This window comes from Eublepharis macularius, chromosome 6 (assembly GCF_028583425.1).
Source record: "Eublepharis macularius isolate TG4126 chromosome 6, MPM_Emac_v1.0, whole genome shotgun sequence".
Taxonomy (NCBI): Eukaryota; Metazoa; Chordata; class Lepidosauria; order Squamata; family Eublepharidae; genus Eublepharis; species Eublepharis macularius.
The window spans coordinates 1,429,193-1,443,658 of record NC_072795.1 but is presented as its reverse complement, the minus strand read 5'-3'; the positions used below and the strand labels follow the sequence as shown (position 1 = coordinate 1,443,658).

At 50.1% G+C, this 14,466-nt stretch overlaps 1 protein-coding gene across 1 annotated transcript in view; it reads right to left on the bottom strand.

Annotated features, from left to right (window-relative positions):
* The window catches only part of LOC129331781 (probable cation-transporting ATPase 13A5), a 45,858-nt gene that overhangs the window by 19,138 nt on the left and 12,254 nt on the right, over positions 1-14,466 (bottom strand). Inside the window, exons 8-15 of the mRNA XM_054982287.1 lie at positions 9,958-10,030; positions 9,061-9,192; positions 7,265-7,435; positions 6,485-6,642; positions 4,412-4,600; positions 3,790-3,851; positions 1,880-2,030; positions 677-763 (exon numbers count right to left, since the gene is read on the bottom strand). Coding sequence (XP_054838262.1) covers positions 677-763; positions 1,880-2,030; positions 3,790-3,851; positions 4,412-4,600; positions 6,485-6,642; positions 7,265-7,435; positions 9,061-9,192; positions 9,958-10,030 — 1,023 coding nt within the window. The remainder of the gene's footprint in view (positions 1-676; positions 764-1,879; positions 2,031-3,789; positions 3,852-4,411; positions 4,601-6,484; positions 6,643-7,264; positions 7,436-9,060; positions 9,193-9,957; positions 10,031-14,466) is intronic.

Sequence of the window (14,466 nt, the reverse complement as noted above, 5' to 3'; positions counted from 1 at the left end):
CCATCTTCATGAGTGCACATCCCTCTAAGGTCTCCATTCTATCTTTACCACTGTTTTCTTCTCCCCTCCCCAGAAAATCATAACCTGCCCTTTCCCGAAGGCCGAAAAGGGGAGGGATGGCAAACCCCATAACAATCTGGTATGAAAGAAAGGGCAAGCCCACGGGGAATACAATGAAACAATGCTTCACAAAGTGTTCAATTTTTAAAGTGCCAGTGATGTATAATTTAAACATTCATACAAATATGTGCAGTTCTTACAGGAACAAGAATGAATCCAATATACAGAAAGTGCATTCAAAATTATTGCAACATGTCCGGGTGTAATAAAGTTTGTATAAATTTAAATCCTTGCATTAGTCTCTTTCCTTCTTTCTGGTGTCCTTTCCATGCACAGAGCAAACCCGGACATGTTGCAATAATTTTGAATGCACTTTCTGTATATTGGATTCATTCTTGTTCCTGTAAGAACTGCACAAATTTGTATGAATGTTTAAATTATACAGCACTGGCACTTTAAAAGTTGAACACTTTGTGAAGCATTGTTTCATTGTATTCCCCGTGGGCTTGCCCTTTCTTTCCCGAAGGCTAGCTGGACCTGCTTGGCTCTCAGTCCCCCTTCCAGCATGGGATCTGATGGCAGGCAGTGGCTTCCCAGTGAAAGATTCAGCGCGTACCTGGGAAGCGGCTGGTCCCGGCTTAATAACTGTACAGGAATCTGCTGTGCTGGTTTTACTGGGCTCGGCACTGGCCTCTTCCATTTCCTGTCGTCAAAAAAGGCACAGGGATCAGGGCAGGAATCCTGGATGCTTTCCAGTAACTCTGCTTCTAGTCAGGAGGTTGCCTGCCAGCAGGCTTCAGGCTGAAATTCAAGGCAGAACAGGGCAGCATACTGAAGCACTTTCTGAAAACCAGGGAGTGCCCCCACCCCCTGAGTATTACGGGAGCATCCAGTTGGCTTCCGACTGTCCCCAAGAGTCCTTTCAGTTGGAGGCCCAGGCGTGTCACAGCAAGTGCAAACCACAGCCTCAGGATTCCGACACCCTGCCAGGCTGCCACCCTCTCACCTGCCAACTCCATCCACGGTCTGAAAGAAACGGGGCTTCCCTGCTGCAGCTCAGGGGACTTGCAACGCCTGCCTCTCAGCTCTGGCCTGAGATCCAAATGCCGCCAGCCAATAACCCCAGCACACCCATCCTCCTGGGTCATGGCTCCAAGCAGCTCTGGGACTGATCCGCTGGCCCACTCTGGGCACCTTGCGAGAGGATCCACTCAGAGCGGGTGTCCTTGGGGCATGCACAGATACCCCTGTGTCCCCTCCAGGAGGTGTCTCTATTGCAGCCTCCCCAGCCCCCCACCTGGAACTGGAGGCAGCTGGGGAAGTGCAGTTCTGCTCCCAGCTGCTGCTCCCATTGCCCTCTGACCCTCACAGGCACCTGCTTGGCAGCACCCGCCACAGCATGGCTGAAAGGAGGCTTGGCGGCATCTGCCACACACCCCAACACCAACCTTAACCCTGTCCCTCTTACCTAGGGTTGCCAGGTCCAGGCTGGGAAATTCCTGGAGATTTGAGGGTGGGGGTAGAGCCTGGAGAGGGCAGGGTTTGCAGAGGGGAGGGGCCTCAGAATGGTATAATGCCATGGAGTCCACCCTCCAAAGCAGCCATTTTCTCCAGGTAAACTGTTGCCTGGAGATCTGTTGTAATTCCAGGAGATCTCCAGCCCCTCCCTGGAGACTGGCAATCCACCCTACCCCACGGCCCACCCCACCTGCCAGCAAACGGAAAGGCCAGGAAGAGAGACAGCCTTCATTTGCAGCTCCTTCCCTTCTGGGTCAACTGACTTCTTCTGCCTGTACAGCTACCAGGTCAGAGGACTCACCCAGCCGGTGCCCTCAAACATCTTCAGGTCCAGCGGATCTCCCTGAATCTTCCCCTCCAGAACCAGCAGGGAGTGGCAGGTGGCCATGGCGACGCAGAGCGGCCCCCAGGGCAGTGGCGAGCCGGAGGAGAAGCTGTGGACATTCTGGAAGCTGATACAAAGTGGAGGAGCTGCCCTTGGTTGCTTGGCAGAGGGAAGAGTTTAATCAGCACACAGGGACTCCATGCTCAGGGCCTGGCTGCTAACCAGTGGGCTACATCCACTACAAAGAGGAGACATTGCTCCGGGGGCGCACAGAATCGCTCCATTCCCTGATGAGTCCAGGAACTGATACCTCCGCCATGCACCCAGGCCCACGGAGACACGTGGACATTTGTGGAGTGGCAGGGCCGGGCAGGCTGTCCTGGAGCTGGGCCGAGCCCCACTGGCTGGGTGGACCACGTTAATTAAATCTCTTTGCAATAACATTTACTTAAGAGCCATTTTCTCCCTGCCCTGTGGCAGACCTTCAGGCATGTGGGCTCCCCTCTCCTTTCCACCTCATAGATGCAGAGGAGTTAGCCATGTTAGTCTGTGGTAGCAAAATCAAAAAGAGTCCAGTAGCACCTTTAAGACTAACCAATTTTATTGTAGCATAAGCTTTCGAGAATCAAGTTCTCTTCGTCAGATGCATGATACATGTATCTGACGAAGAGAACTTGATTCTCGAAAGCTTATGCTACAATAAAATTGGTTAGTCTTAAAGGTGCTACTGGACTCTTTTTGATTTTGCTTTCCACCTCAGTCATTGGGATTGTGAGATGGTGACAGTCTTTGCTGTGCTTCGCTGTCTGGGTGAGGAGCAAGAGGGTTTGGGGCCTCCCTGGAAAACAGGCACGGGATACTGGGTGTCTGTTGCAGAATTCTTTCATGTGTGCAGGCTGAACGAAGGCCCATTCTGCAGGCTGGCTGAGCTGGGGCTACATCTGGGTTCTGGCTCTGCAGAGGATGTGGCTGCCCTCCTGACCGGCTCTCAGCCCTGGGCTGCTGCTGATGGAGCTCCTGCCCCAGCCCTGGGTCAAGCAGCTCCAGCCAGGATCTCACAAAAGGTCCTGATGGGCTTGGCCCAGCTACACCACTCCTCTCCGCCCCCTGGTGCCAAAAACACAGAGAGTCTCCCAGGACTTTTTGAGCCAAATGCTCAAAGGGTGCCCCTTTCTCCGCTGCTGCACCTCTGATCCGGGGTAAGCTGCAACGGGCCTGCCTGCCCAAAGATCCTGGAGACAGAGGCCCGCCCGGCTCACTCCCGGCTGTGGCATCTCCCAAGGTCAGGCATGGAATGAAGCCTTCCACCTAACTCAGTCTAAAGCAGGACCCACACAGCACTGCAGGCTGCTTTCGCCCCATCGTTCACTGGCGAGATTTCCTTGTCCACTCAGGGCCAACTCAGGATTCCCTCTCTGTGTGCAGCTGCCTGTCCCTCTGTCCCCCTCATATTTATAGCCACCTCAGCAGGATCAGCATTTGAGATTCTGCCCAAAAGACTATTCCATAGCTGCTTTCTAGCCTTGAAGTCAGGGGGAAGTGGGTGGGAGGGGGTGTATACTGAGCAGGGAAACTGCCCGAGGAGAAAGGGCTAAGCACCCCTGCCCCACTCCAAGATTCTCATACAGCAGCTTTAGATTTTTTAAAGGGGGGAAGGGGGAGTGTATGTGCCCTATTGAATTGGACCCCTGCCCCTTGGGGATGGAATGAAGGTTTGCATTCTGAAGTGTCTTGCTTCCTGATCTTGAAAGACAAGGTTTGGTAACAGAAGCTGAAAGCTCAGATGTGGACTCCCCCGTCCCCTTTGGTTTCACTTCAAGACTGCAGAAGAGTCCCGCCTTCCTTAAAAACTCCCCCCCCCCCAGCTCGTGGCCGATGCTTCTTACCTGCCGCCTTGGCAAGGGATGGTGCCCCAGAGGTCCAGGCCATCCTCCGTCAGGGTGCCAGTCTAGATTCAAGGAAACAGCGCAACACCCTCAGGGTCAGAGGGCAAGGGCCCTGGCCCATCAGTCACTCACACAAGACCAACTGGGTCCTTCTTTAGTGAATGCAGCCGAGGCAGGGGGCCATAAGGGGTTGGGAGACTGGGGCTGATGTGAGGGAGGGGAGACACAGACATCTGGAGGAAATGGAACACACGGTGGGGTGGGGGGTTCATTCCCTCACACCCAGCACTGCAAGCCTAACCTCCGGTTGCTGTACCCATATTGAACCTGCAGCAGATTCTAACTCTTTAAAGTGATTACTGTCGATTTTTTCCCACCCTTATAATAGGAGGCTGTGAAGTGGGCTACTACCATGATTCTCATATTGCTAGTGGCCTGCTGAAAGTAAGAAAGAGAGTGGCCTAGTCCAAGGGCTGGGGGTCACATTTGAAGGGGGGCTCCCCAACTCCTGCCAGGCTCCTGTCACTATCTGCCAGGGCAGACCAGGTGCTGCTCTGATCTCTCCGCTGCACCTGGGTAGACTCTCCCCTCCCCACCGGCCAGAGTGAATCTTCCCACCCACCTTGTCGAAGCACACCAGATTGAGTTGCCCGCAGATGTTGATCCTCTGCGGGCTGATGCAGAAAATTCTCCTCTTTTTCAGCCTCCTCTGGGCGTAAACAATGCCAGTGGTCAGGGCGGCAGGGATGGCCGGGGGGACGGGGACCGTCAGGAGGAGCAGAGCCATAGCCACAGTGTCCGACACGGGTTGCTGAGGGAAGAGGGGTGGGTGCGGGTGGAATGGAACCGAAACGCGTCTGGTCGGGGTTTTTGTACTGTACCATGGTCTGCTTGTATTGGTCACTGCACTGTACCATCATCTGTACATTGGGAATGTTCTAGCAAGTGTTAGCATATGTATGTAGCCTGCCATTCAGGCCTTGTGTTTTAAATTTGTTTTCAATCTATATATGTGCACATTTATAATAAATACTTTCTAAATACATTTTATTTTAGGTTGTAACTTGACCCCTCTATTTTGTTCCCTTGCTTGTTTGGGCTGAGTTTGTGGGGACTTTTCCCCACACCCCCTTTTTTCTTCCTTGTTGTTGTTGTATATTTGGGGGCTGCAGTGGCGGAGTGCTCGTTATTGAATTTGATGCGCTCCTATGCCTGCCAGCCACAAGGATTCACCTCTTGTCCCCGCTAGGGGTGCAGGAGTGCGCCTCCGCACTGGGATGGAGGTGAGTCATCTAGAACACGCTTACCATTTTTTGTAGTAAGATTAAATATATTACTTCTTAGAGATCTACATTGAATCATGAAAGAGGAACTGGTTTGAAACTGACTCAAATTCCTAAAAAGAGGAACAGAAACAGACTGCTGGAAATTCGGCAAAGAGGAATTAAGAGAATTCCACTTAACAACCATACTTCAGTGGTGATCTCAACCCTATACCAGAGTTTGCCTGAGTTTAGTGAATGCTGATTTCCTGAGACTATTTCCTCAATGCAAGAACCTGCCGGGTGTGACTCCTGTGCAGTTTACATTCACCTTCCCTCCAGCTGCCCTAGACCCACCCCTGCACGATGATTGGTCTGTTTGGCTGCTCTCCTCACCCTTCCTCCTCCTCTCCTTTCCTCCTCCTCTCCTGTGACATGAGGAGATCCCACAAAACTTCACCACAGATTCTGGCTTTACTGCCTTAATCTCTCAAAACAAGATGGTTTTAGGAGAGCTGCTGTAGCACAGTGGTTAGGTCTCTCTGCTGAGAATCAGCACTCTACTGGTTCAAATCCCACTACTGCTATGAGCTCAGTAGGTGGCCTTGGGTAAGCGACTTAACTTGTTAACCGCTCTGGGTGAGTCACTAATCCCTCTAGGAGAGCAGTATATAAGCGTTATTATTTTAGCCAGAATTTGAATATGCTACAGTTGTTGTAGCATCCAAGTTCTGGCTAAAATAATAGCATTTTCAGAGGATCTGTCTTCTAATTAGAACTTTTTTCTACTAAGGGGGGAGGGGAACTGTGTGGACAATTAATGTTGGAGAGAAATCTGACACTGATGCCGAGGTGCGTAATGTACTAGACAAAAAGGAGCCAAATAAATGAGCTTCCACTTCAGAAAAGATCGTGAGCAAGACAAGCGTGTGAAAAGAGCCCGGGAGAAGCTGCCAGAGTGGCTTCTCCTTCCGCAAGGCCACGAATGGCCCTGAGCCACTGACTGACGGAACAGAGCAAGGCTGCCCCCGCCAGTCAGCTGGTGCTGGCCAACCAAAAGGAAGAGAGAGAGAAATCAGAAAAAAGAGAAACTCCCCAATTCACTTTGTTATGGATGCTGAAGTCACATAGGCAGTTACTGAGATTTTGGGGGGTGGGTGTCTTTTGTGTGTATGTGATTTATTGTTGCAATAGACAGGCAGCCCTCCAAACTTTTCAGGCAAGCCACCTTGTGCAACAGTCAATTCCTCCCCCACCTCCAAATCAGGCACTCTGCCCAACTGGCCCTGAGGATAAGCCTAAGGCCTGGCCCAAAGTTAGCCACCACCCCAGCCTTCACCAACCCCAAGGCCTGCCCCCCAACCTCTGAGCCCCTCTCTCTTGGACTGCTGCTGACTGGTTTCCTGGTTCCTTGCCTGGTTTCCATTACTCACCTTATTGCTAGCATACACACAAGCTGCGTAGACAAGGCCCAGCACGCCTATCATGGCCAGGCCCAAGATGAACTTGAAGGCATCTCTGTAGATCTTGAAGTTCAGGGGCTTCGGGTAGAGGATGGACCTCACCAGGTCTCCCTTGGCGGTGTTAAAGCCTGCATTGGAAAGACGGTCATGGGTGGAGGCAAAGCGGAGCGGGCGGAACAGTGGCAAGGCCAGGCGGAGCAGCAATGCCGTGGACAGGAAAGAGGCCTGCACGGAAGGGGGCGGAGCGTTTCATGCACAGAGGTGCTGGCATCAAATGCTGGGCTCTGCCGGACCCCCCGTGTGCCTGGTGTAACCACTGGTGGGAAGCTGTGACCCTTCTCCCCGTCGCCTCTCCTGGCAGAGAGTTCTGCAGGGAAACTCTGCCTCTAAAGCTGCTCATTCTTTTCACAGGGCTGGAACGTTCAGCACTTGAAAGTGGAAGTATACTTTGGGTACTTCTCCTATACAAATCCACTTCATTTGACGAGTTCACACTTTTTAGTTTGTCACTTACCAAAACTTGGCAAGGGAGTCGCTCCCTTCCTCAGAGGCCCTGAGCATCGCTCTGTGGAGGGCCAGCCCTGCCCCACCACCACCACTGCTCTGCTTGTTTCTCCTGGGAGTGCTGAATGGGGCAGGGGCCCCTCAATTTAACGGGGACCTTGATAGGTAACGGTTCCCTTTCCATAGCCGAGTAGACAGCTCCTCTGCTCCACCTGGTGCAAAGCTGCTTCAGTGCCCCCCCCTTACCTGTCTGCAGCACGACTGCTCTGGGGGGCCCTTTGCTGCTCCGCTTGGTCTGGATGACTTCCGTGCCGCAGAAGAGGACGTGCCGCCGGTAGTCCTCCACGCTGTGCGTCTTCCAGGGGAGGGTGTTCTCCGTGTGGGGCAAGGGGGTCTTGGTCACTGGGACACTTTCCCCTGAAACACAGCCCATGTCCCACCTGGCTCAGCATGCCCTTCTGACCCCCACAGGTCGTTGCAGTCAGGATCGGAAGGCCAGGGAGTCTAACTCCCCCGGCCAAAAGGCAGGCAAGAAACACCATTAACAAAGGGGCACCCCTCTCCACCAATTGCTTGGCATCATCTTGTGGGCCTCCCATCCAACTTCAAAGAAAGACTGCCCACCGCCACAACTAAAGCCAGCTCAGTTCCGAGGCCAGACCTGAAACCAGACTGAAATGGGCCATGGCCGGGTGTGTCCTCCAGAAACACGTTATCACTTTCCTCCAGAAATGGCCACTTGGAGACCAGTTTGTAATTGGCTGCCTCGTCCTTGGCCAATGAAGGGTTTTTAAGCAGAGGTGTAATAACTACTCCCTTTAAAGGTGTAGGAAATGCCTCGTTGAGGAGGGGTTGGGCTAGATGGCTTCTAAGATCCCTTTGAAGCCTCGGATTCTATGTGGCTCCATAACCATCTGTTTATAGCACACTTTCAAGCGAAAGAACAGATGGCTTTTCTGTCAGACAGATGTGGAATGCTAATGGGGGGAAGCTTCACTGTATCTTGAGGAGGTTCTTTTGCATATGGATTGGTGCTTGATGTACTAATCTTATCTGCAAGGCTAGTGTAAGATGTAGAGTATTCTGTTAGTCTGGTGTTTTTCAGGACTGGTGGAAACCAGGCCCTATTCATTCTTAAACTCTCTTCTTTCCTGTTGAAATTGTGCTTATGCTTATGAATTCCAGTGGCTTCCCTGTGCAATCTGACAAAGTAGTTGGGTGTGTTACCCAGCTTTTATGTCAGACAGATGACTGAAGAGCCAGTGGAGAGCAGAGCTGGGCCTTCTGCATCATGTCATGGACAAGGGACCACAGGGAGTTTCTTTGGGGTAAGAACTGGGGCACTGCAAGAATGTCCTGTTGGAGGGGGAAAGGATTTCTACAGGCCTCCTTGCAAGAGAAGAGGAACTTCTTACAAAAGAGCTCTTGGGGAGCGGAGGAGCAAAAGCTTCCCCCCCCCCCCCAATTCTCAAGTGCAACACGAGACAGCTGTCGTTCTCCACCTGCATCCACTCTCTAGACAGCAAGGCACAGGGAGTCCCTGAGGTCTGTTCAGAGTTGGTGGCTCCCTCCCACAACATGTAGCCCTTTCCACACACACCTGGATTCTTCACACAAAGCAGGAGTCTGTGTGCCTCTCCAGCCAGCCAGCCACCCTTCCACCTGGATCTATCCCTTCTCAAGCATTCAGGTCTTTGCTTTGGGCTTCCGGCTCATGGGAGGCAACAAAATCCGAGGAGTACAAAAGCCACAACTCAGCACACTACCAAGCACCACAAGCCCACAAACACACCTCTGTTGGAAGCCAGACAGCTGGGCGCAAGTGCCCTCCCCTGGCTCTGTGTTCATGAGGCCCCTTTGGACAATAAAAGGCATGGCACAAAATGCACAAAAATCAGCCCCATATTTGTCCAGTAAGATGGCACGTATGGCGGAGTGGCCAATGGAGTCGTGGGCCTTCACAAAATCCCTGACCTGGCCTCAGACCCTCCTCCACCACACAGCCCTAACCACAAGGCCTCCCTCCCCAACGGCCTTTGCACCTGTCAGCATCCCCTCGTTGATGACGCAGCTGCCTTCCAGGAGGAGGGCGTCGCAGGGCAAGGAATGCTTCTGGCCTTCTAAGAGGATGACGTCTCCAGGCACGAGGGAAGAAGATGCCATCTGGCGGCCACCTACAGAGAAACCAAACAGGGGTAAAGGATGCTCTGAAAAGAGGCCTCAGGGACTTTGGGGGCCGCTGACGTTTATGGCCCACCCTGAGCCCAGATTACTCTCCTACCCTGCCTGTAGGCTCAGTGGGGGGTTATAGCCACTTGGAAGAAAAAGCGTACTGAGGACTCAGTTTCCAAGGCACAACAAAACCAATGGTGGTCTGTCTGCCCAGCCTTGGAAATGTAAACATAGCCTCCTCGCCACCCGGGGCCTGCCTTCTGATGCCCTGCAAAGCACCAGATAAGAAGAACGGATTTCTCTGCTTTTCGTGATGGCCCAACTTCAGTCTCTGACAGACCTTCAACAGGAGGCGCTCCACAGCTGAGAAGCGACACCCAAGAAGGCCTCTCCCTGGTGTTTTCATCAGCTGGGCACTGCCAGGAGGGCGCCCAGATGCTCAGAGGGTGTCTCTGGGGTGCAGAAGGCACCTTGACTTGTTTCTAGGCTGTGGCCCTGAGGAGAGCCCACCTGCTCCAGCATCCTGTTTCCAACAGCTGAGAGCAGCCACCCACCACCCACTGCAAGCAAGCCCCAGACCACGGCCCTCCCTGCTGACTACTCCCCCAGCACCCAACAGAGGATGAATGCCCAAAGATCCCATTTGCCTGCCACGGCTGATAGTCACCAATAGAGTCTTCTCCCTAAATCTGTCTGGCCTCCTTGGCTTTGAGAGGTGCCAGGAGGAGAGGTAGAGGGAGGGCAGCCGTTGGGGCCACAATACACACCTTCGTGTTTAATCCAGGCTGTGACTTGCACGTTGTTGTGCTCCACCACCAGGTTGTGCAACTTGATGGACTGCTGCAGATTGGGAAGCAAAAGGTTAAGTGCCGGATGGGGCCTGGTATTTCCCTAGAGAGCCTGGAGTGGGTGGGGTGGAGGAGAGGCAGAGAGGCACATTCAGGTGACTGGCTTTGCTCTCTCGAAACCCTCCGCTGCCAATGCCAAGTTGCAACACAAAGAGAAGGGAAACTTAATCGGATTGTCACGGGCAAGCAGGAAAGCCAAGTCCTACCTGCTCTTTCCTTGCCTGGGGCTTGGGAAAGGCACCTGGCCCCACCCCAATAAACCTTGTAGGAGGGGGTGCCATGCTACAGAATCAGGGGGAAGAGCTTGCTGCACAAGGAGGAGGTTGCTGTGCCTGGCTACCAGGAACGGCCACTCACCTTTTTCAAGAGCCATTGATGCTGGGCTTTAGATCCTCTCTGCCCGCTTAGATTCCCCCTGCTTCAGAAGAGCAGGCCGGATTTTTAGACAAATAGACAAATTAGGGATAATCTGAGAGTGGTGTTGGATGCCATTGAATATTATGATAAGCATCCAGAAAAGGAAGTAGGCCTGTTTTTTGCTGATTCTGAGAAAGCCTTTGACAATTTGAATTGGGATTTTATGTTTTTGACGATGGAAAAGATGGATATGGGGCCAAATTTCATTAATGCTGTGAAAGCTATATATTTTGAACAAAATGCGTCATTAGTGGTAAATGGTGATTTGACAGAAAAATTTGAGGTAAGAAAAGGTAGAAGACAAGGATGTCCACTTTCACCGTTATTGTTTGTCAGTGTTGGAAATACTTTTGAGGCAAATAAGAGATGACGACAATATTAAGGGTACAAAACTCAAAGGGTTTTCTTATAAGTTCAGAGCGTTTGCAGACGATGTAATGTTTATATAGTAGAAGATCCAATCCAGACATTACCAATATTGTTATATAAAGTTAAAGAGTTCGGAGATCTGGCAGGATTTACTATTAATAGATCAAAGTCGAAATTGCTCTGCGAAAACATGACAAAAAAGAAACAAGAACAATTAATGAGTGTTTCAAAGTGTGAAGTGGATCAGAAAACGAAATAACTGGGGATAGAAGTATCAGCTAAGAATATAGATTTATTTAAAAACAATTATGAAAAATTGTGGTTGCAGATAGAGAGAGACCTCTTGAAATGGAACAAATTGAATCTGTCACTGTTGGGACGTATCTCAGTTGTTAAAATGAATGTACTACCGAGAATGATGTTTCTGTTACAAATGATTCCAATTGTTAAAGAAATGAAGCATTTTGATAAATGGCAAAGAAGGATCTCAGATTTTATTTGGGCTGGGAGAAAACCGAGAATTAAGATGAAGGTACTGTGTGACGCAAAAGAAAGGGGAGGCTTGCAGTTACCAAATTTTTGACTGTGGCTGCTTCCACACACGTTGGATAATCCACTTTCAATACTCTTTAGTGAACATTTGAAACTGATTTTCCATGTGTGGAACAAAAAATCCACTTCAAAAGGATTGCGAAAGTACATTGAAAGTGCATTATTCAATGTTTGTGGAAATGGCCTGTATTATGAAGCAATTTGCTTGGTCTGGCTGAAAGAATGGGTGAAATTATCTAAACTAAAATTACTAGCTTTGGAAGGGTTCAATAACTTGTTTGGTTGGCATGCGTATTTATGGTATGGGAAATATAAAATGGACGGTATGTTTCAACATCATTTTGTGAGAAGAAATATCTTCATGATTTGGCAAAAATGTAAGAAGTTTCTGGGTGAAAAAAGACCTATGTGGATTGTACCGGCGGAAGTGGTGAACCCAAATATGTATTATAGAGGGGAAGATTGGTTAACCTATAAGGAATTATTGAGTGGAGAGAAAGACACCCTCAAGATAAAAGGTAAAGATGAGTTACCATTTGAGTATGGTTGGTTACAATATAGGCAAATTAAAGATGTATTTGAAACTGATAAAAGAAATGTAAGTTTTAGAATAAAAAATACAGAACTAGAAGAGATTTTGTTTGGTGAAGAAGTGAAAATGATTTCTAAAATATATAAAATTTTGCTGACATGGTATACACAAGATGAGGTTGTTAAAACACAGATGGTGAAATGGGCAATAAATTTTAACAAAGAAGTGACAATGGAAAGCTGGGAATTTCTATGGAAGAATACTTTGAAGACATCCACATGTAACAATTTGAAAGAGAATGGATATAAGATGATTTATAGATGGTATTTAACACCGAAAAAATTAGCAAATGCAAACAGTGCAATGTCAAATAAATGTTGGAAATGTAAAAAACATGAGGGCTCCTTTTACCATATGTGGTTGACCTGTGAAAAGGCCAAAATGTTTTGGTCTAAGATTTATGGAGAAATGCTGTTAATTATAAAATGTAATTTGTTGAAGAGCCCGGAAATGCTGTTGCTCGGATTGAATGTGCAAGAAGTTAACATGAAGGACAGAACTCTGTTATATTATATGACTGTGGCAGCAAGAATCTTGTACGCACAATACTGGAAACAAGAAGACATACCAGAAGTTGAGGAATGGACCCAAAAGCTGTTGCACGTGGCGGAAATGGACAAATTGACAAGGAAATTGAGAGAGCAGAATGCAAATGAATTTTTAACTGTCTGGAAGAAGTTTAAGGACTATGTGGAAAATAAATGGGATGTGAGAGGACAGTTGTGGACTCTAGATAGTTATTAAGTGATATGAGCTATGAGAATGAACATGGGCTTTACCTTTGATAATAGGGACTATAGAGTAATTAGTGATAACGATAAGAAATTAAGGGGTTTTAGTGCTGTTGGAAGTCAAAAAGGGAAAAGGGGGAGGGGGAAGGGATGGGGGGCATATACTGTAATTATTGTGTATTGTGTATTATGTAATACAATTATGTATTGTGTATTATGTAATATGTTAACCCATTCAATAACATTTCTATTTAAAAAAAAAAGATTCCCCCTACTTCATGCTTTCATGTGGAGGAGGGCGGCGCTCGCCTTCTCCCTGGCTCTGGCTGTACTCTTGGGAGGCGCATGGTGCTTTTCCGTTGTGCTGTGAGGACTGGTTCCAATCCCCCCCTTTCCCCTCACCTACTTTTGTTGAGAGTAACCACCTTCCCTTTTCCTGAGTGGGGCTTCCTCACATTCCTGACTTTGGAGCATCCTCGCAGAGCCAGTTCCAGGATTTGGGGGGCCCCAGGGAGAGAGCGCTTGGGGGCCCCATATGCCCACAACTAGGCTGCCCTTCTTGCCCTCCCACCCACCTGCCCCTGCAAGCCTCTGTGTCCTTCCTCTGCCCACTGGCAAGGCCTCCCCCACCAGCTGCCCAGACTGCCGGCATGGCCTTTGTTCAGTGGTGCTGGGCAGTGGGTGTAGCTAGGAGCACCACAGCCACGGCCACCAGGAATGCTGATGCTGTGTGCTCCACCCACGTGCCCTTCCCTAGCAGTGCTGGACAGCATCTGCAGCTGAAAGCAGCATGACAAAGCACTCACAGGCAGGGAGTGGAAGGGTGTGCGTGCAGGCACCCGAGGAGAGGCAGGAGACAGCAGCAGTGAGCTCCGCTAGAAACCATGAGCCCTGCCCACTTTGCCCACTTTGCCATGTGCTGAAGACCCTCACACGGAGAGTGGTGAACAAGGAATATTCACTTTCACTGGGCAAGGCATCCCTCCAGGCAAGGGAAGGCAAGAGTGACAGAGTCCCTCCCTGGGCCACCCAGTCCTGGGCTCTGCCTGCCACCCACCTCCTAAAGATGTCTGTGCCAGGCTGTGTAAGGCGGTAGAAAGAATTCTTTTGAGCATGTGCAGAATCCCTCATTGGTCTGCTTCCCTAGCCCTTGGAGCGAGAAGGACTTTCGTCCACCCCGCTGCCCCAGAAGGCAACATTTGAAATTAATCCCTTCTCCCCTCACCTGAGAGGAAATTGCAGGTGCAACCGGAGAGGCCAGGACCCCTCTCACCCCAGAGGCAAATTTACAGCTTTAGCTCAATCTTTTTTTTAAAAGAAAATACTTTCCAGTTTTTTGGATTACACATGTGCCATCAAGTCCCTACCGACTTAAGGGGCTTTCAAGGCAAGTGCGAGGCAGAGGTGTTTTGCTCTTGCCTTCCCCTGCAGAGTCTTCCTCGGTGGGCCCCCATCCAAGTTCTGACCCTGCTTAGCTTCCGAGATCTGATGAGATCAGGCTGTACCATGTTGCCTTCCCTCTCAGCAGACTACTGGCAGGTTCATTAAAAATATGCTGCGGACCCAAACTCTCTGGCCTCTGGCACAGACCCAGGGCCAGCACTGAACCCTGGGACTCTGGAACAACTCAAGACAAGATCAGGGTCCAGCCCCGTTCTCAATCTCAGGGGCTGAGCCCAGGAACATAGAAAGATGACGGATGTGTTCTTGTGCACCTGCCAAAGGCCCTTCCGTGTCCACTAAGCGAGCACCTGTAGCACATTGGCT